This window comes from Castor canadensis, chromosome 9 (assembly GCF_047511655.1).
Source record: "Castor canadensis chromosome 9, mCasCan1.hap1v2, whole genome shotgun sequence".
NCBI classification, from domain to species: Eukaryota; Metazoa; Chordata; class Mammalia; order Rodentia; family Castoridae; genus Castor; species Castor canadensis.
Window position 1 is genome coordinate 52245442 of NC_133394.1, and position 22401 is coordinate 52267842.

Here is a 22401-nt window from a genome sequence, read left to right on the forward strand (position 1 = left end):
CAAAATTTATATCCTTTCTAGTATTAAATTTCCACTATTTGTTAGTATTAGAGAGCAGCTTATTATTTTCTCAGTAACTACCATTTCAACAACCCCTCTTCAGGACAACTGACCTTGCCTTTATACCACCTTGCTTGGTCCAGAGAGGGTGCCTGACCCAAGAGCAGCCAATCTACCACAATTTGTTCAGCTTATGAGCTCCTTGCAAAGGAACAGAGCTACTATCTGAACCTAGAAGAGCCTCTTTTCAGGGAGTTTGAATTTGAGAGCTATACAGTAGAAACTAGGAAGGAAAATGGTATGAAAAGGACTAATAAGTAGAAGCCACAAGTATGTGAAACTATGAGCATGCAGAAGCGATAGCAGACTAGAGGGACAGTTAGAAGCAGCTACTGTAGAAATTGTTGAAATATTTACACATGAAATGGAGTATCTAGGATTTGCTTCAAATTCCTTTTTCCTCAATGTAGTGTTGGAGAGGAAGTAGGAAGGACATGTATGAAACACAATTAGTTGCAAGTTGACAATTGTTGCAGCTGTTGAAAAGTACCCAACACATACTAATAGATGATAGGTTCACTGGTATCTAAGAGGGACATAGGATTTCATTATACTCGTTTCCCTACATTTTCATGTACTTGAAATTTTCTATAACAAAGCATTAAAAGTCTAATACATACACATAAATCCCAAATCCAATTACTTGCAATTACTTTTGCCACTTATTGCTTCAGTCTAAGCCATATTACTTTTCACCTGGATTTCTACAAGAACCCCCTAAAAATTCAACACCTACACTACCTACCCTATCCCCCTTAGTCTCTTTTTTTCAACACAGAAGCCAGATGGATCCCTTAAAGGTCTAAATCAAATCATATCACTTCTCTGCACACTGTAGTGCCCCCCCATTTCATTTAGAGAAAAGCCATGTCCATATAAGGTCTTACAAGACCCTGTAAGATTGAATTCCCATTACTTATCTGACTTGTAGTCCAGTTTCAATGGAGTATCTGGAGGAAGAGCATTCCAAGCAAAGGAAACATCCTGGAGCAAAGGCTCCAAGGCAGGAGCAGGCTTGGTGAATTTGGAGAATGTGGATAGTTTGCACCATCGCTAAGGTCATCCAGAGCTGACCAAATGTAGGCTGACTCAGACTTCCAGAATTCAGAAATGATGTGATGAAAAGAAAACAAGTTTTATAATCACAGACTTGCCTAAACTCCTTTTTTATTTCCACTTACCAAAATTCTAGCTCTAATCCTCAATTTTTCTGACTTGAAAAATGAGGTGTTGTCTACTGTATAGCTTTAAGTACATAACTATATAATACATACATGTGCTCTTCTCTTATAGAGGAAACAAAAAAGATTAGTCTTTTTTTGCATTTTTTAAAAATAAAAGATATGTCTTGATTAGATAGGTAAACTCTTTTCTTAAAATCTGTCTGAGCCTGTGTGATAGAGTGAGTCTTGGCCTGACAGAAGAGAATATTTAGTTTCAGTCCTGCCTGTGATATATCTAGCTGGGTACTTTGGGGAAGTCACTCCATTACTTTGGAATGAAATTCAATGATCTTTAAAATGAGATTGGACTGGATCTCTACATTCTCCTCCAGTGCAAAGATTCTATGATGTCTGAATAATAGTGACTCTTCCTTTCCTAAGCAGCCCTTCTGGGGGGCGGGGGCAGTATCACAGGGATGAGGGAAAAAAAGAGGGTGGGGAAACAGCTCAGAGGGCCCTGTGCCTGGTTTAATGCTCTGCTGTTACTGTCTTACAATTCTCAATAACTTTGAGCAAGGAGTCCTGCATTTTCATTCTACTGGTCTTGCAAATTATTTTGCCAGTCCTATGCCTATGAACTAATAATAAGATCAAAAGGTATTTTCCTATGAGCAACTAGAAAGACTGTCAGCAAGACATTTCTGAGCACCTGAAGAAAGGTAAACAGGTGAGTAAGACAGTTGCCTGGGTAGAATGAAGGTGAGAGGGGTCACAGGAAGGGACAGATGAGTAGAAGGATGCTTCCAACAATTAAAATGGTCCTTTACCTTCTGCTACTTGCTTTCTCCAAACTGTAATAAAAGAGTGCCATCTACAGGGTAATGACATAAACTCTGAAACTTTTCCAATGCAGTCTCTGCATTTCAGTGTCTACACAGTATTCCAGAAAAGTTTGACAGAAAATATATGTAGTTTAAAATATTATATGTTTACTTAGTGACAGATTCCATACAAAAAACTAATACAACAAATCTTTTCCTTTACTGAACTAATTCCCTAACGCTGCCTTCATTTACTAAACAAAAACTAAACTTTTAAAAAGCTGTATGTACCTGGCATATGTTGTCAACACCATTGGGAGAGATATTTATGTCACTACCAATTTCTTCAAATGGATCCAAATTCTCAGGTTCATCTAAGCTTTGAATCAGAATACCTAGCACAGCATCATCATCTTCAAAACTGGATGTTATGTAGGGCAGCATTATGCCTTTACTCTGTGTGTGCTAACATGCAGGGTGCTGTACATCTATGCCCTTTAGGCATGGTTGGCATGGAATGACCAACCTTCAGCAATCGGAGACATTACTGGAGAATTGACTGGGAATGAAAAGTAAGCAAGGTAGTGGCAGAAAATGAGAAATGTTAGGAGGCAAGGAGCAAATTAACAGTCACAGATTAAAAGCAGTGTCCCAGAGGGCTAGCTATCCCCACTGAGGATTCCATTAGAACATAAGGTTACTAGAAGTCCTCCCTGTCATGTAATCTAGATTGCCAAGAATAAAAGAGAATTTCAGTGTTTGTCAAGTAAGTAGTGATTAGGAATGATGTGAAGGAGAAAGAGTAGAGGAAATCAAAAAGAAAATGAGGAAGTTCTCCCCAGCTCTCCGCCCGGTTTCAAGGCCACATCCTTCAGACTATATGTGGCATATAACTGTTTTGTTTGTTTTGGCGGTACTGGGATTTGAACCTAGAAGTCTGAACTTGTGAGGCAGGCACTCTACCACTTGAGCCTCACCTCCAGCCTTATAACTGTTTCCTTTCAAACAATTCTGATACACACACTACACTCACTATGAAAGTATCTGAGAGTCAAAGAACAGTATCCTTCCTGAAGTTATAAAAAGTTATTTAGATAAAAGTGTATGCTTGCTGCCATTTCTTAGCTTTACTTTTAGGTAATATTTTAACAGAATTGTTTTTTAACAAAGATATCAAAGGGCATAAATGTGACATAGAACTTTCCTCTTTAACAAATTGTTGGAACAGAAAGCTACCAGTGAGGATGGAGCTTATTTCACACTTCAGTCAGTTGTGAACAGGACAAATCCATTTTGCTTTACTGTAGGCAATTCAAAGTATCCTGAATGATATTTTCTATTACATCGTTTTTTCCTAAGGTTCCTGCTTAAATGGACTTACATTTAAGAAGGCTAACATTCTTATTTTCATCTGTAATTGTACATGAATAGACTAGTGTTCATGACCTCCAAAATCATTAATATATAAGTTGGCTCCAAGATACAAAGAAAAACTTGTAACATCTAAAGAAATAAATGTTTTAGTTGCAAAACATGGCAATAATTCAAATACAGTTAAAATCAACTCTTACAACCACTATATTTATACTCACATAGGGTTTACAATATGTCAGGCATTTTTCAAAGTGCTTTATAATGATGTCAGTCCTCACAAAAACCTTATACAACAGTATCTATTACTACTGTGCTCATTTATACATGAGGAAACTGAGACAAAGAGAGGTTATATAACTTGTCCAAGTTCAGCAATGAGTAAGTGGCTGAACCAGAAATCAACTAGTTTGGTTCTAGAATCTATATGTTCTAGAACCCAGATTCATATTTTTTATTTTTTCTTCAGATTCAATTTTATGTCATTATGTAGATAAATTTTCATTTAAATATCATTCAGCAAGTGTTTATTAAACATTTATTATATGTAGGCACTATGTGCCAGATGCTGATCTAACTGACACAACAAAGTACAAGACAGGCAAAAATCCCTGTACTCAGTTAAGTATGGTGGTACATGCTTATAATCCCATATCCTTGGGAGTCAGAGGTAAGAGGATCATGGTTTGAAATCAGCCCTGGACAAAAGCCAAGACCCTATTTGAAAAATAACTATGGCAAGCTGGGCACAGGTGACTCATGCCTGTAATCCTAGTTAATCAGGAGGCAGAAATCAGGAGGATCATAGTTGGAAGCCAGTCAGGGCAAATAGTTTGTGAGAGCCTATCCTGAAAAACAAACCTGTCACATAAAAGGGCTGGCAGAGTGGCTCAAGTGTTAGAGTACCTGTCTAGCAAGTGTGAGTCCCTGAATTCAAACACCAGTAACCCCCCCTTACCAAAAAAAATAGCTAAAGCAAAAAGAGCTAGGAATGAGGCTCAAGTAGTAGAATGCTTACCTGGCAAGGATAAAACCCCTAGTTCAAACCCCAATATTGCTCTCCCCCCCAAAAAATACCCCATACTCATGGGGGAGGTATAAATTCTATTATTTATAATAATAAAGAGAAGAAAATATATAGATGGTATAAATGCAAAGGAGAAAAATAAAGCTAGAGATAGGATGAGGAGTTCAATGGTGAGAACATGAGTATAGTTTTTAAATAGGGCATGAGGAATGTAAGATGATGGTGAGTAGATATAGTATCAATAGCAATAATATGAAATAAGTAAGAAAATGAGCCACTGCACATATGCTTGGAAGGATACTTGGGTGGAGATTATGAAAGTTGAGAGCCCAGGGTTTGTATCTGTGAGACTGTGGCAGTCTTCAAATAGTCCTGGAATTACACTGAATGAGTTTCTGAGCTCTGCTCTATAAAGAGCCCAAATAGCATCACCTGAGAGCTTAAAGTGGCTATCTAAAGAAGAGCAGAAGAATGTAATAGAACAAGACTTATGATAAAAGCCACAGCCTCTTCATTTCTTCTGAACAGAAATTTGTGAAAGAATATTTTGTGAGGCAGCAATGTTGAAAAATTTAACACTATTCTTCCCAATTTGTAGCCCAGGCTAGTCTGAACTTATCTTCCCGCCTCTGCCTCCCTAATGCTGAGATTATAGACATGCACCATTGTGCCTGGCTAATGTAGTAATTTTCATACCAGGGACAGTATATCACTCCATTACCTCATTTTCTTAGGGCGGACCCTTCATACCCAAGTGAGAGTCACTTCAGGAAAACAAAGTTGTTGTTTATGAAGCATAATATGCATTATAATGAAGAAGAAAAGAAAAAGTTAAGACCACTGAAGTAATATTTCCATATTCTACAACTGTATTCACTGTTAAGCTACACACAGCCTGCCCTTTTTTGTGAAGGATTTTTGCAAGATAGGGTCTTGTGAACTATTTGCCCAGGCTGGCATTGACCTGTGATCCTCCTGATCTCTGCCTCCTGAGTAGCTAGGACTACAGGCATGAGCCACCGACGCCCAGCCCATTTCATAACCATTTCAGAAGTTCTTTTTGGGTACCTTTTTGGTGTCATCCTCTATTTCCTATGCCTCGTATTCTTTAGAATCAAGAAACATTTCTCTAACTTTGAGGTCAATGTTGCAAAACTCCACAGCTTAAGCAAACAGCTTAAGCCTACTTGTCAACACAGGAAATAGAGGGGAAAGGAATCCATTTCTCTTGAGCTTTTGAGCTCTAAGAATACTTTAAATCTGTGGCTTATTTTTAATGTAGGAGAACATCTTTTCAAAGGAAATCCTCGTAGAAACCTGATGGTATGTGTGCTGTCAACTCCATTCTCTGCACCTAGATCAGGGTACACTAAGTCATCCTTAACAGTACTTGAGCTGTTCTAGGCCACATCTTCTTTCAGGCAGTAAGAGTGGCATCTCCTGAAGCAGCCACAAGTGGAAATTATGTAATGAAGCATATGCGCTTGTTCACACAATCCTAGAATAACATGGTGAGCCAGAGGGCCTCCTTAAGATTCAAGCACATGTCCTAGAACAACAGAACCTCCTACTTTTATATCTGTAATACTTCTTGAGCATGGGGGATGCAAAGGCTTAGGTATCCTCTACCTCACAGAAAAAAAGCATCACAAAAACAGGGCTGATGGAATGGCTCAAGGTATAGTAGCCCTGGAGTTCAAGTCCCAGTACCGCAAAAGAAAAAAAAAAGTGGTGCCTTGGAGAGCCATCTTGCTCCTTCCACCACTAGACTCCAAATCTGTTAGCAAATCATTACCTTTAACTTCCCTGCCATAAGAAGTGTCAGAAACAAATTTCTGTGGTTTATAATCAATCCTGTTTATTATATGTTGTTTGTAGCAGCCTAAATGGACTCAAACACTAGATATTTTATTATTTTTAATGTTATAAATAGAATTGTTTTCTTAATTTTTTTCTTGGATTGATGATTACACACTAATTTTGTGTGTTTATCTTAAACTGAATTCCATTATTAGCATTAGTTGCTTTCTTGTGGATTCTTTACTATTTTCTACATACATGTTCATGTCATCTTTGTATAGAGATAACCTAATGTCCCTTTTAATTTTTGTAACTTTTATTTATTTTTCTTGCTTAATTTTTCTGGGTAGAACTTCCAGCACAATATTGAACAGCAGTGATAATAACAGGCACCCTATGGCTGGGCATGATGGTGCATGCCTATAATCCCAGCTATGAGGAAGGTGGAGAGAGGAGGATTGCTGACCAAGGTAGGTGCTGGGAAAGTTAATGGGAGACTCTACTTGAAAAACAAATTAAAAGCAAAAGGACTGGGGGCATGGCTTATGTGGTTGAGCAATTGCTTTGCAATTGGGAGGCCCTGAGTTTAATCCCAAGTACCTCTTACTCCCCCCCTAAAAAAATGGGCATCATTTCTTATTCTTGAGAGTTTGTTTGGAGTTCTAGCAGGGAGTACAGCTACTTGGATACCCTTGACCAAAGAATGGTCCTCCTTTATCACGGATGACTGTCCTCTTCAATCCAGTGTACAGCTTCAGGAGGGACATACATAGAGTGGTGACGAAGGAAGAGGATACCACCCTACCCAGCCAGATCAGCCCAATCAATCCTGGTGGTCAATGGGGTGACAGATGTCACAGCCAGATCACCCTCACATCCCATCCTTTCTTATTCTTCATTGTAGGGGGAAAGTCTTTCACTACTGAAAATGATGTCAGCTGAAGAAGTACCCTTCTATTCCTAGCTTTCTGAGTTTTTATCATGATAGTGTCAGATTTTACCAAATGCCTTTTCTGCTCAATTGAAAGGAAATGTCTGTGTTTTTTTTTAATTTGTTCTACTAATGTGATACAATAGGTTGGTTTTCTTCTGTTCTGACACTGTTGCATTCCATCATTTTGTCATGGCATATAATACTTTTGATAAACACTTGTATGTGGTTTGGTATTAGTTTTTGAGAATTTTTGAATTTATATTCATAAAGGTTATTGGACTAATTTCTTTTATTTATTGTGGCAAGAGGACATGACCTAAAATATACTGCATTTACTATTTTCAAATGTACATCTTAGTAACAGTAGCATACTCACACTGTTGTAAAACAGATCTCCAGAACCTTTCCATCTTGTAAAACTGCAATTCTGTACCCATTACAAAACTCATGCTTTCCCACTCCCCTCAGCCTCTGTAACCACCATTCTACATTCTATTTCTGTGAGTTTGGCCACTTTAAAAACATCATGTAAGTGGAATTGTGTAGTATTTGTCTTTTTGTCACTGGTTTATTTTCACTTAGCATGTTGTAGCATGTGACAGGATTTCCTTCTTTTCAAGGTTAATTTTCTCTCTATATAACAATTTTTTTATTCAAATGTTAATGTGTTGATGAGCATTTAGGCTATTGTGAATAGTGCTGCTACAAACATAGTATGTGGAAATGCCTATAATTTTCTTGTGGTGTCATTATCTGGTTTGGTATCTGGGTGTGTCCACACAGAATGAATCAGGAACTATGCCCTTCTTTCTGTCTTGAAGGAGTCTGAGAAAGATTGGTATAAATTCTTCTTTCAATATTTAGAATTCACCAAAGAAGTGATTTGATCCTGGATTCTAACACTTCTGCCAGTCCCAGCCCTTTCTAGATTTTTTTTTTCAGATTGGGTCTAGAGTTTTTCCCTAGGGTCTGGCCTGGGACCTTGATACACCTACTTACACTGTCTGTGTAGCTGGGATTACAAGCATACACCATCATGCCCAGTTAATTTGTTGAGATAAGGTTTTGCTAACTTTTGCCCAGACTGGTATCAAACCAAGACCTTCCCAATCTCCACTTCATGGCTGGCTCCTTTATTTCTTCTTGAATTACTTTAAGTAATTGGCTTCTTCCTAGGAATATATTTATTTTACCTAGGTTATATAAATACTATAGTATTTGCCAACATTTTTATTTCTATATGGTTAGTAATAAATACCCCAATTTATTTGTGATTTTAGTCATTTATGTCTTCTCACATTTTTGTCAATGTAGTTAAAGGTTTGTCAATTTTATTGATCTCTTCTAAGACTCAAATTTTGGTTTTATTGATTCTATTGTTTTCCTATTTTCTGTGCCATTTACTTCTGCTCAACTCTTTATTATTTTATTTTTTCTTATAGCTTTAAGTTTAGTTTGCTCCATTTGCTATTTTCTCAAGGTATGAGATTAGGCAATTGATTTGAGACTTCTCTTTTTTTTTAAAGTACATTTGTAGCTATAGACTTTCCCCTAAGCACTGTCTTCACTGCAAACAATTAAGTCTTCATCTGACATATTTTCTTTTTCATTTAACTCTATTCTCTAATTTCTTTTGTGAAATCCTCTTTGACTCACTGGTTGTTTAATGAGTGTGCTAGATTTTCACATAATTTTGAATTTTCAGTTTTCCTTCTGAAATTGACTTCTAGTTTTGTGTGGCTGTAGTCCAAGAAGACACTTTGTGTGATTTCAACCTGTTTAAATTTAATGAAACTATCTTGTGGACTAAAATGAGGCTTGTATTAGAGAGTGTCCCATGTACACTTGAGGAAGAATGTATATTCTGGTGCTGTTAGGTGGAGAGTTCCATGTATGTCTGTTAGGTCTAGTTCATTTACAACATTATTCAGATCCTCTATTATTGAGCTGGGGGTATAGCTCAAGTGGTAGAGTGCCTGCCTAACAAGTATGAGGCCTGACCTCCAGAACACCAAACAGACCAGACCAAAATAGATCTACCCCATGGCATATTATCATTAAAACAACAAATACAGAGACCAGAGAAAGAATATTGAAGGCTGTAAGAGAGAAAAAACAAATAACATACAAAGGTAAACCAATCAAATCACAGCAGACTTCTCAACAGAAACATTAAAAGCAAGAAGAGCATGGGGCGAGATCTTCCAGGCACTGAATGAAAATAACTTCAACCCCAGGATACTCTACCCAGCAAAACTATCATTCAAACTAGATGGAGCAATAAAAGTCTTCCAGATAAGCAGAAACTAAAACAATATGTGACCACAAAGCCACCACTACAAAAGATTCTTCAAAGGATACTGTACACAGAAAGCAAAACCCAACATAACCATGAAAGGGCAGGCAGCACCAAACTACAGGAAAAGAAAAAGCAAGAAAGTAGACAGTAACCTCAACTTAGTTGTCAAAGAACTAAGACAACTAAATGACAGGAATCATCACATACCTATCAGTACTAACAATTAATGTTAATGGACTTAATTCACCCATCAAAAGGCACCATTTGACGAACTGGATTAAAAAAGAAGATCCAACAATTTGTTGCTTACAGGAGACCCATCTCACCGACAGAAATAAGCATAGGCTTAGGATGAAAGGCTGGAAGAAGATTTACCAAGCCAATGGCCCCCAAAAACAGGCAGGAGTAGCAACACTTATCTCTGACAAAGTAGACTTCAAACCTACATTGATCAAACGAGATAAAGAAGGACTATGGAATGTCCTTCTTTATCTCGTTTGATCAATAAAAGGGGAAATAGACCAAGGAAATAACAATTATCAGCCTATATGACATCCAATGTCAACGCACCCAATTTCATCAAACATACCTTGAAGGACCTAAAAGCATACATTAACTCCAACACAGTGGTCATAGGAGTTTTTAACAACCTATTATCATCAATTGATAGGACATCCAAACAAAAAATCAATAAAGAGATCCTAGATTTAAAATATACAATAGATCAAATGAACCTAGATAATGTCTACAGAACATTTCATCCAACTTCTACATAATATACATTCTTCCCAGCAGCCCATGGAACCTTCTCCAAAATAGATCATATCCTAGGGCACAAAGCAAGCCTCAGCAAATATAAGAAAATAGATATTATACCATGCATTCTATCTGGTCACAATGCAATAAAACTAGAACTCAACAACAAAAGTAAAGACAAAAAACATGTAAACAGCTGGAAACTGAATAACTCATTACTTAATGAACAATGGGTCATTGATGAAATAAAAGAGGAAATTTAAAAGTTCCTGGAAGTCAATGAAAATGAAAACACAACCTACCGGAACCTACGGGACACAGCAAAGGCAGTCCTGTGAGGAAAGTTTATAGCCATGAGTGCAGATATTAAAAAGACTGAAAGATCCCAAATCAATGACCTAATGATATATCTCAAAATCCTAGAAAAACAAGAACAAGCAAAACCCAAAACAAAGAGAAGAAGAGAAATAATAAAAATAAGAGCTGAAATCAATGAAATAGAAACCAAAAAAAACCATACAAAGAATTAATGAAACAAAAAGTTGGTTCTTTGAAAAAATAAACAAAATCAACAGACCTCAGGGCAAACCTGACGAAAGTGAGGAGAGAAACAACCCAAATTAGTAGAATTAGGAATGCAAAAAGGGAGATAACAACAAACACCATGGAAGTCCAGGAAATCATCAGAGACTACTTTGAGAACCTATATTCAAATAAATTCAAAAATCTTAAAGAAATGGACAGATTTCTAGATACATATGATCATCCAAAACTGAACCAAGAGGTTATTAATAAACTAAATAGATCTATAACACAAAATGAAATTGAAGCAGCAATCAAGAGTCTCCCCAAAAAGAAAAGTCCAGGACCTAATGGATTCTCTGATGAATTCTACCAGACCTTTAAAGAAGAACTGATACCAACCCTCCTTAAACTGTTCCACAAAATAGAAAGGGAAGGAAAACTGCCTAACACATTTTATGAAGCCAATATTACACTTATCCCAAAACCAGGCAAAGACACCTCCAAAAAGGAGAACTAGAGGCCAATCTCCTTAATGAACATTGATGCAAAAATCCTCAATAATATAATGGCAAACCAAATTCAACAACACATCAAAAAGATCATTCACCACAATCAAGTAGGCTTCATCCCAGGAATGCAGGGGTGGTTCAACATATGAAAATCAATAAATGTAATAAACCACATTAACAGAAGCAAAGACAAAAACCACTTGATCATCTCAATAGATGCAGAAAAAGCCTTTGATAAGATCCAACACCATTTCATGATAAAAGCTCTAAGAAAACTAGAAATAGAAGGAAAGTTCCTCAACAGTATAAAAGCTATATATGACAAACCTACAGGCAGCATTATACTTAACGGAGAAAAACTGAAACCATTCCCTCTAAAATCAGGAACTAGACAAGGATGCCCACTATCTCCACTCTTATTCAACATAGTACTGGAATTCCTAGCCAGAGCAATTAGGCAAGAAGAAGGAATAAAAGGAATACAAATAGGTAAAGAAACTGTCAAAATATCCCTATTTGCAGACGACATGATCCTATACCTTAAAGACCCAAAAAATTCTACTCAAAAGCTCCTAGACACCATCAATAGCTATAGCAAGGTAGCAGGATATAAAATCAACATAGAAAAATCATTAGCATTTCTATACACTAATAATGAACAAACTGAAAAAGAATATATGAAAACAATTCCATTTACAATAGTCTCAAAAAAAATCAAATACCTAGGTGTAAACTTAACAAAGGATGTGAATGACCTCTATAAGGAAAACCATAAACTTCTGAAGAAAGAGATTGAGGAAGACTATAGAAAGTGGAGAGATCTCCCATGCTCATGGATTGGTAGAATCAACATAGTAAAAATGTCTATACTCCCATAAGTAATCTACATGTTTAATGCAATTCCCATCAAAATTCCAATGACATTCATTAAAGAGATTGAAAAATCTACCATTAAATTTATATGGAAACACAAGAGGCCACGAATAGCCAAGGCAATACTCAGTCAAAAGAACAATACTGGAGGTATCACAATACCTGACTTCAAACTATATTAAAAAGCAATAACAATAAAAACAGCATGGAACTGGCACAAAAACAGACATGAAGACCAGTGGAATAGAATAGAGGACCCAGATATGAAGCCACACAACTATAACCAACTTGTCTTTGACAAAGGAGCTAAAAATATATGATGGAGAAGTAGCAGCCTCTTCAACAAAAACTGCTGGGAAAACTGGTTAGTAGTCTGCAAAAAACTGAAACTAGATCCATGTATATCACCCTATACCAAGATTAACTCAAAATGGATCAAGGATCTTAATATTAGACCACAAACTCTAAAGTTGGTACAGGAAAGAGTAGGAAACACTCCGGAATTAATAGGTACAGGCAAGAACTTTCTCAACGGAACCCCAGCAGTACAGCAACTAAGAGATAGCATAGATAAATGGGACTTCATAAAACTAAAAAACTTCTGCTCAACAAAAGAAATGGTCTCTAAACTGAAGAGAACACCCACAGAGTGGGAGAAAATATTTGCCAGCTACACATCAGACAAAGGACTGATAACCAGAATATATAGGGAACTTAAAAAACTAAATTCTCCCAAAACTAATGAACCAATAAAGAAATTGGAAAGTGAACTAAACAGAACTTTCTCAAAAGAAGAAATTCAAATGGCCAAAAAACACATGAAAAAATGCTCACCATCTCTAGCAATAAAGGAAATGCAAATTAAAACCACACTAAGATTCCACCTCATCCCTGTTAGAATAGCCGTCATTAGCAACACCACCAACAACAGGTGTTGGCGAGGATGCAGGGAAAAAGGAACCCTCTACTACTGGTGGGAATGTAAACTAGTACAATCACTCTGGAAAAAAATTTGGGGGCTACTTAAAACTCTAAACATTGATCTACCATATGATCCAGCAATACCACTCTTGGGGATATAACCAAAAGACTGTGACACAGGTTACTCCAGAGGCACCTGCACACCCATGTTTATTGCAGCACTATTCACAATAGCCAAGTTATGGAAACAGCCAAGATGCCCCACTACTGACAAATGGATCAAGAAAATGTGGTATTTATACACAATGGAATTTTATGCAGCCATGAAGAAGAACAAAATGTTATCATTTGCTGGTAAATGGATGGAATTGGAGAACATCATTCTGAGTGAGGTTAGCCTGGCCCAAAAGACCAAAAATCGTATGCTCTCCCTCATATGTGGACATTTGATCAAGGGAAAACACAACAAGGGGATTGGACTTTGATCACATGATAAAGCGAGAGCACACAAGGGAGGTATGAGTGTAGGTAAGACATTTAAAAAACTAGATAGCCTTTGTTGCCCTCAATGCAGAGAATCTAAAGAAGATACCTTAAAGCAACTGAGGCCAATAGGAGAAGGGGACCAGGAACTAGAGAAAAGGTTAGTTCAAGAAGAATTAACTCAGAAGGTAACACACATGGACAGGAAATCAATGTGAGTCAACTCCCTGTATAGCTTATCTCAACTAGCAATAACCCTTGTTCCTTCCTATTATTGCTTATACTCTCTCTTCAACAAAATTAGAGATAAGGGCAAAATAGTTTCTGCATGGTAGCGAGGGGGTAGGGGGGTAGAAAGAGGGGGGTGGGGAGTAAGGGAGGGAGTGGGGGAAGGCGGGGAGAAATGACTCAAACTTTGTATGCACATATGAATAAAATAAAAATTTAAAAAAAAGTGTGAGGCCTGAGTTCAAACCCCAGTACTGGTTCTGTTGCTTCATATATTTTGCTTCAGCATTTGCTGAGCTACTGTAAACTTTGACTTTTCCAGAGTTCTGACAAAGTTATTAAACACAGTTTTTGCTTGTTTTCCAATGTTCAATGTTTCTATGGAGGAACAGGAATGCAGATGCTATTCTACAATTTTTAATACGGGTCACCCAAGGTCACTTTTCATATAGCTTCACTAAAGCAGAGAAAAAGTAAGTTTGTTTTTCAATGGGAAATATTTACAGATATTACAGAAAAGTTGAGCTTCTCCATTAGAGGTTTGAAGACACATTGCCTAGACTACTATTCCATTCCATGTTTGCCCTTGAGGAATCCTAGAACTTGAAATTTGGTTTGAAAAATACTGTTATAAATCATTAAAATCCTTTGATATTTATTATGCACCTAGTGTCTGTGATCTGATGTCAGAAATACTTAATAATTTTGGCTTAGATTATCTCTTGTTTATTTTCTAACTTATTTTAAAAAAAACTTTCTCTACAACTTTTAATTAAATTTTCACTGAGAAAATATTTTTAAATATGGATAATCAGAAAGCATAAAATTCCATGTGACCCTATTCTCACAGAATTGGTTAACTACAGTTAATTGTTGACATTCATACTTAAGAAATAAGTCTAATTCTGGCCAATATTTTTATATAGGAATTATCATCTTGATATCCTTTTTCTTTTCTAGGTCAATGTTGTTTTGTTTATTCTTGAAAGTCTATTATATAATTTTATGAGATATGACATGTTATGTGTTGAATTATCTTTCAATCTCTGTCTTCAATGACTGCACCTCCAATACCCTCAATAAATCAAGTAATAGGTTGTTCAATTGATTATCAGGATGATATTTCAAGATAATGAATTCCAATATCTTTCTCATCTGTGCTTACCAGGTAAGCCTTGCACAGCTGAAGTTGTATTTAAACTGTAAAAAGTAGCAGGATGCCTTCCTTATTTTGACATAAAATCTTAAATGGAGCCTTATAATATAAGCAAACTGAGTTCTTATAGTTGAAGTCTATGTACGTACAAGTAGATTGAGGGAAGGGGGTGGATAGTTTGTTCACAGCCTGTTCTTCTCACACTTCCAAATGCCCTACTCATTATGCAGAATCTCATATAGAGTTTGAAAACTTCATTGTTCTCCAGATAGATGAGCTCAGTCAGTACTTCTAATGAGGTGGACAGCTAGTATACCTATATCTCTTATGGCTCCTCTAGCAATGCCTGTCACATTTTAAGTATTCAAAAAGTATTAACTGAAATTAAAATAGGGAAAACCATAAAGAAGAGATGGATTAGCATATATCATTAGTACTTGGAAAAAACTCAGAAAATTTCCCTACTCATAGTGGTAGATAAACCATGTTAGCTACTCATGATATTGTTATACTGTAATGTTTTAAAATGGGTAAGTCAAACTAGGATTGTGTTAGTGGTAACAGGATACAACAAAATATAATCAAATAAATTTGAATGCCTTCCATTTTTAAGGCACTATTTGAGGAATTGTAAAAGCTGCAAAGATACTAAAACTACAATCTCCCCTTACTAAAGAATACTTAATACTCTAACAGGGAAGACAACTGACATAAAGTTGATATAAGCCGGCTGTTGTGGCATACTAATTCCAGCACTCCAGAAGCTGAGGCAGGAAGATCAAGAGTAAGGCCAGCCTGGCTACATAGCAAGTTTAAGATCAGACTGGGCTACATAGTGAGACCTTGTCTCAAAAAGTCAACATTGAAAATTGATATAAGGCTAGCCAATGTGCCAGAGCAACATGCCAAGAAAATTTCAGGTGTTTTTTTTTTTTTTTTTTGAGTTGGAGGTAAAGAAATTTTGAAAGATGACCAATCTAATATATAATCCCATCAATAGGTGGTTGTTATAGAATGCTGAGAAAAATTATAGGTGCTAAATAAAGGCACAAAACTATGTAAAAATTACTTCACCATGCTGATCTTCAGATAATAACCCCAAGAAGAAAGCACCCAACATATGAAGCACACGAAGATCAATTAAATGTGAAGTTTGAAACTGGTATGTCTGAAATACTAAGGATGGAGACATCCATGTGAAATGCAGTGAAGGAAACTATGAAGCTTTCTGGTACTAGAAAGCTCAGAGGTCAAGAGAAGAATAGCTTTCATGAGGAAGATGGAAGAAAGCAATCTGGCCAGAATAGAGGGTGTTTTCTGGGCACCGGATTGACTGAGTAGGGTGGAGCCAGATAAGAAGTGAGTGTATAGATGGATGAGTGTAGAGTGGATCAAGGTCAAGCTGGAGAGAAACTGCAATTTATGTATGATGTTAGAATACTCTCAAAGGAAACTGTCAGAGGTGTTCAAAGCAATAATGATGGAAGAATGAGAAGAAATGGATAAAATGACCCCGATCATGGAGAAATAACTATACCAATCAATAGGGTTTACTGTTGGGACAGTACCCAACTTGAAAAGGGGGAAAAGATGCAATACAGATGAGAAAGAGATGCTTAATTGTGTTGTATTAAGAACGTGTTGGATGACAGTGGTAATGTCTAATAATTCCATCTGTAGTCCCTGGTGCATACTTTTTACTTGGATATATGGTAGAAAGGTTCCAGGGGGTTGGGAAAATGCAGAGGTCCTGTGTGACAGTATACCTGGACTTCAGTGCAGTACTTTCTTTTAAATTAAAATGCTTTTAATTTTGGGGCATAGCTCATTCCTCAACAAACTACATTCATTTCTGTCAAGTAATCAAGAATCAATAGGATTTTTATAAGGTTGAAGTCTAAAGAAGTGTAGGATCTTTCCATTGAATTTAGTCTAAATGACCTCTTCCTATTTGTATTAATTACCCTCCCAAATCTGAAAAACTTTTCTGACTCAATAATGATTTCCTCATCCATGTGACTCTTTGATAAGCACATGTATGAAAACATTTCAATTTATGGCAGGCTACTTTTCCACTAATAATTTCAGTAATTTTTAAATCAATCCTATTTTAATAATTAGAAATAACTGATCTTACCTTGCCATTGAAAATAATGCTTCCAGCTTTGATATAAACAATAGTTTACTTGCTTTTTCCTAATTTTTGCAGATTCAACAGTATTTAAGCCTAGGGGTCTTTCTAATCTATTAATACAGACAATCTGGTGTATAGCTCACAGTCCAGTTAATTGAGTAATGGCCCTCAATTTTAGAATCGACAAGGCAAAGGATTCTAGTATTTTTTGTTACAGGTGATACTATCTTTGCCTCTATAACCTGGAGGCTGTAAAATAGCATTAAGAAGCTTGAATTTGGGTTCCATTTTTATGATAATTTTTTAGTAACCTTAAATACTTTATTCCTTTTGTCTCATTTTGTAAAATGGGAGTAATCCCAGGTTTAATATGGTTTTATGGAGATTTAATGACAGTTTATATGAAAACACAATCACAAACTCATATCTCTATTCACTATGCAGTAACAGAACCACTTATATGCACAGCTTTTGCTAAAAGCCAAGGACTCCTTACCTGGGCCTACAAATTGAAAATGGGAAAAGCTTGGTATCTGTCTTCATTTTTTGTATCCGTGTTCCTTACTCTACTCTGAATTGTTCTCCTTATAGTCACCTTGCAATCATCTTGGGATCTAGGAAGAACAGGACTGATTACAAGGAGGAATGGACGATAGGTGCAGTGAAGGCTGGGCAGGACGAGGCACCTGCCAAGCGACAATGACTTGCTTATTCAGATTGTCTAAGGGATGACAGTGGGAACAGCTTCTCTGGAACCCCTCAGTAATCATCAACCATATTGGAGTTGGGTTTGTGGCTTAAAACTCCAGTTTCAAGATGCTTTTATTTTCTGATAATTCATAATATGGCAAAGGGAGAGACTATTTGAAATTGAAGCCACCAGGTAAAAACCTGGCAGTATGGGTCATTTTCTTTCGCTAGCATTCCAATTTTGCTGGGGCTCAAGAACAAAACCGAGCCTTTGGATTATTCTTAAAATTCACTCCCAGGAGGTACGTGCAAAATTCTCACGCTTTGCCCTCGGGTCCTCTTAAAAACACACGGTGGTAATTACGATATCCACCCCAAGACTTAAGAACCCCAACACAGTAAAATGATAGGAAATAGTGATCCCAGGCGGTTCACGGGCGCAGTGCGTCAGCAGACAGAAAACAGTACCAAACTCGAATAACCAGCTCTACGCCCAGCGCGGCAGGGCGGAAGTGGATGAGGCTGCTTCCCCGCTTCCGGCAGAGGCTGCGGTGCCTGCCGGCGGTCACGCAGACAAAAAGGCTGCGGCGCCTGCGCGCTGGGCGGGGCCGCCCAGAGTCCTGGCGCTTACGTCAGCGCCGTAACTCTGCCCAGTTTCCCGGGCTGCCATCGCGGAAGTGCGGGTGCTCAGGTGCTGGCAGGTGCTGAGGTCGCGGTGCGGCGAGGGTGGCATGGAGGGGAGCGCAGCGGCTGCCGACGGTCCGGACGGTGCCCGGGAGCGGCGAAGCCTGTCCGCGCCTGGGAGGCAGGAGCAGAACCATGAGGGAGTTCAGCCCTGCCGGAACGGGGTGCCAAAGCATTCCTACTGGTTGGATCTGTGGCTCTTCATCCTCTTCGACCTGGTGTTATTTATTTTCGTCTATCTTTTGCCCTGGTGAGTATACTGAATGCCGAGTTGGAGTGGTAAGAGGTTTGGGAACTGTGTGCTTGGACCTTTTCGGGGTGCAGAGAGAGGCAGCGATTCCAGGGAGTTCGTGTCTGTCCCAGGTCGCACAGCTGGAGAGTGACTGAGAACTAGAGTGAAAATGTCCTTCCTTGTCTCCTCAGTGGGAGTAGACTCCGGAGACCTGTGGAGGGAACTTGGCTTCAGAGTTTTCTTAAGTTTTGCAATGAAACAGGTTGGGTTCCTGCACCACCACGAAGAACTTTTTTGGAACCTTCTCTTATCTTCCATTGAGATTAAAAAAAAAAAAAAAAAAACACCACCAGATTTTAATAGGGTTGTAGCAGAGATTAATGAGATGGTGATTTTATTTAAAGCAATTGGTATGTTGTGTAGTAGTAAGTGCACAACCAAAGCTGGTGTTGCTCAACTGCTTGACCAAGAGCAGGGCATACATCCATCTCAAACTCAACATGCGAAACCTGAACTTGACGCAATTGTACTTACCTCTCAGTGTTTTCATTTTAGTAATAATTTTCAACTTTACCAAGTTACTTCCCCCTTTACCCACACCTACACATTCCACAACACCACCTGATAAGTCACAGAATTCTGTAGAATCCACTTTTAAAATCCATGCCCTCAATTTTCATTGCAACTCTGAAAAGACAATTTTGGCAGGAATAAAATAAAGGGATTTAGAGAATGGGGTCGAAGGGAACTGCACAAGAAGCGGGATGCAAGTCTGAGATGATGAGAGGCAGGTTCCTTAGAAAGCAAGTGAGCATCAGTGAGAGGAAGAGGCCTGTGGAAGGAAACCACTGCAGCTCTTATAGACAATGAACTGTGGGGTTGGTTCACTCACTGTAAGTTAATCCTTTTCAATCATCATGCTTATGAGCTTTTACTTCTAAAATTTGCACTGTAAAAAAAAAAATTTGAGGTACTGTTGTAGGACGGCTCAGAGAGACGGGTCATCAAAGCTTCCGGGAAGTAAGTTTATTGAGCAGGCCAACAGCGACTCAGTGGATTCCATCCAAAGGCTGAGCCCGGAGAACAAAGGGGGCTTATAGAGAAGGTTACAGAAATGTGGGGTACGGCTTGTCCCATACATGGTCACATGCTATTTCATTGGCCATTTTAACCTCTGGCCTCTGGGGCGAGGTTACCTTTCTCTGGTCTCACCCCAGATGACATTTCTCAAGTCCGGTTTTTTTGTTTCACCGTTGGCACTCATCTCCCTTCCCGCTCCCTGCCTTCCTGCTACATTACTGGTGTTTGAACTCAAGTGCTCTACCACTTACCTGTGGCCCATGAAATTTTCAGTTTTTGATGGACAGTTCTTGGCTTTTTCCCCCCAACCCTATCCCTACATTCTGGCAAAGATTTGAGTATCTAAGACTTTGTTGTCTCTGATTCTTGGGTAAATCAGAAGTCAGAGGGTGATGGTGAAAGGGGATGGGTATTTCTATAAAATCCTCCTCTACCCCATTTTTGGTAGAGACAGGTTTTATATATACATATATACATACATATATATATATATGTATGTATGTATTGTGTGTGTGTGTGTGTGTGTGTGTGTGTGTGTGTGTATCTTTCTCTATAGAGATTATATCCTGATTTTCAGTTCTGGGTAGAAAATCCAAAACATGAAAAAAATGCTCTAGGCCTCCCCCCTTTCTTATCAATATACAAGTTATTTAGGGATAGGCAACTCACTAAGACAATCAAGATTTTCAGTTTGCCATAAAGTGTTAAAATGGGCAGGTGAAGGAAATGTTGATAAATATTTTGTTTTTACAGACTGGTTTGCCAGTATCTCAAGAATCCATCTCTACAAGTCTGGAGCGAATTCTGAAAACTACCACTAACTTCTTGAATAAAGAAGATAGGATTGTGCGGCAGCAGAATTTCAAACCTCTATGATCTTCCTCTTCATAATACACCTTCTGTGAACTCATTTGGAAAACTATTAAATGAGTACTGATTACCCTCTTTCATACCTAAGCTCTTAAAACTAGACATACTGGTTTATGGTTAAAAATTTGTTTCAAATTTCTAATGGCTTTACAGGGACTAAATATTAAAATATCTGTACTTAAAGATTTAGTATATTTAAAAATGTAGTAATGTCTTTAATATCTTAAGGGTTGATCAGGGTTTAGTTTATTGCAAATAATGTGCATAATGAGGTGACATTTATAAATTCAAAAGTAAATTACTCAAAAGCAAGGGATTGATTTTGAGAGAAGGCACAGTGTTCACAGGTTTCATAGAGGCTATAAATATCCCAAAGCTACACAAAAAATAGAGCCCACAATGTATTGGCTCTAAATATCTTTAATCTTTAGACTGAGACTTAATGCCTGTAACTTAAATATTTTAGCAGTCAGTGTGGGATTTACTCATTCAATAAATATTGAACCTCTCACTACTAGCCAGGCATTATTTTAAACACAGCAGTGAAAACAGAAATCCTTGCCTTTGTGAAATTTACTTTCTCAGTTGCTATTTTCTTTTTGAAATCCATTTATATTGTTCAATGAGAATTCACATTCCAGAGTTGATCAGCAGGCATTTAATCAGAAAGACCATACTCCCAAAGCAGCTGCTGTAAGCACTTTGGAAGCTGTTCCTATTGGCCCTAAAGGTTTTAATAGTGGATATTGGGAATTAGTTTTTTTCTAATTTTAATATATGTAACTGTCTAAAGTATTTGAGGGTTGTTCTCCTCCCTTATGATCAAGGTATAAGATTGTTAAACTCTACATCACTAGTCTTATGTTGGAGGATTTTTTTTTTTCTTTAGGGTATGGACTCAGGGTTCAAGCTTGCTCTTATCACTTGAGCCACAAACCAGACCTTGATTCTCCTACCTAACAACCCCTGCCCCTCAAGTAGCTGGGACCATAGGCATTCTATCACCACACCTGGCTTGCTAGTGTTTGAGATAGGGTTTTTAGATAACTTCACCTGGGCTGAACTGAAACCTTGACCCTTTTGTTCTGCCTCCTGAGTAGCTAGTATTATAGGCAGGCACCCCACCCTGTTTTGGGTGGCTTTAATTGGCCTAATGACTATAAAATTAATTGTTTTCATAGTATTGTTGCAACTGCCAAAAGAGAACTTTTTGTAGGTGTGAGTAAAGCATCTAGAGCAACTGAGAACTGGGATTCCACCATGTTTACCAAACAGATTGTATGACTTGTTTTTGCACTGCTTACTAATAATTTTCTCTAATAAATGTTTATACAGCTGTCTGGTTTTATTCTGTGAATCTGTTGGTCAGGTTGTAAAGAGATTAACAGTTCTAACACAGCTTACTGTTAGGTTACATACAAAGACATCTAATCCCACTCCTATCTGAGCCTAAAATCTGCTTATTGCCAAAATGATCAGATATTCTGAAAATGTCTAATATAGTGAAGATGGTGAGATCTTAGTGTGATGGGCAATTTTTTTGACTCAGGTTGAGCTAAGGGACTCAAGGTAGCTTGTAAAACATTATTCCTGGGTATGTTTATGAGAATGTTTCTGGAAGAGATTAGCAGATTCTAAAAGCATAAAGAAGAGTTACCCTCCCCAAGGTGGGTGAGCATCATCCAGTTCTTTTAAGGCTTGGTTGAAATAAAAAGGCAGAGGAACAGTGAATTCTCTCTTTGAGCTAGGACATCCATCTTTTGCCCTGGTTCTCTTTTGGTTCTT

The 22401-nt window shown here is 37.7% G+C and overlaps 1 protein-coding gene across 1 annotated transcript; it reads left to right on the forward strand.

Annotated features, from left to right (window-relative positions):
* Nucleotides 1–18360: 18360 nt before the first annotated feature.
* Nucleotides 18361–21954, forward strand: Arln (allregulin). Its single transcript, XM_020167068.2, has 2 exons — nucleotides 18361–18684; nucleotides 20500–21954. Coding segments are annotated over exons 1-2 (204 nt in total). The 5' UTR covers nucleotides 18361–18481; the 3' UTR covers nucleotides 20501–21954.
* Nucleotides 21955–22401: the final 447 nt, after the last annotated feature.

Excerpts from the sequence above, each read along its gene's own strand:
- Arln (XM_020167068.2), top strand. The coding sequence starts at position 18,482 with ATGGAGGGGAGCGCAGCGGCTGCCGACGGTCCGGACGGTGCCCGGGAG.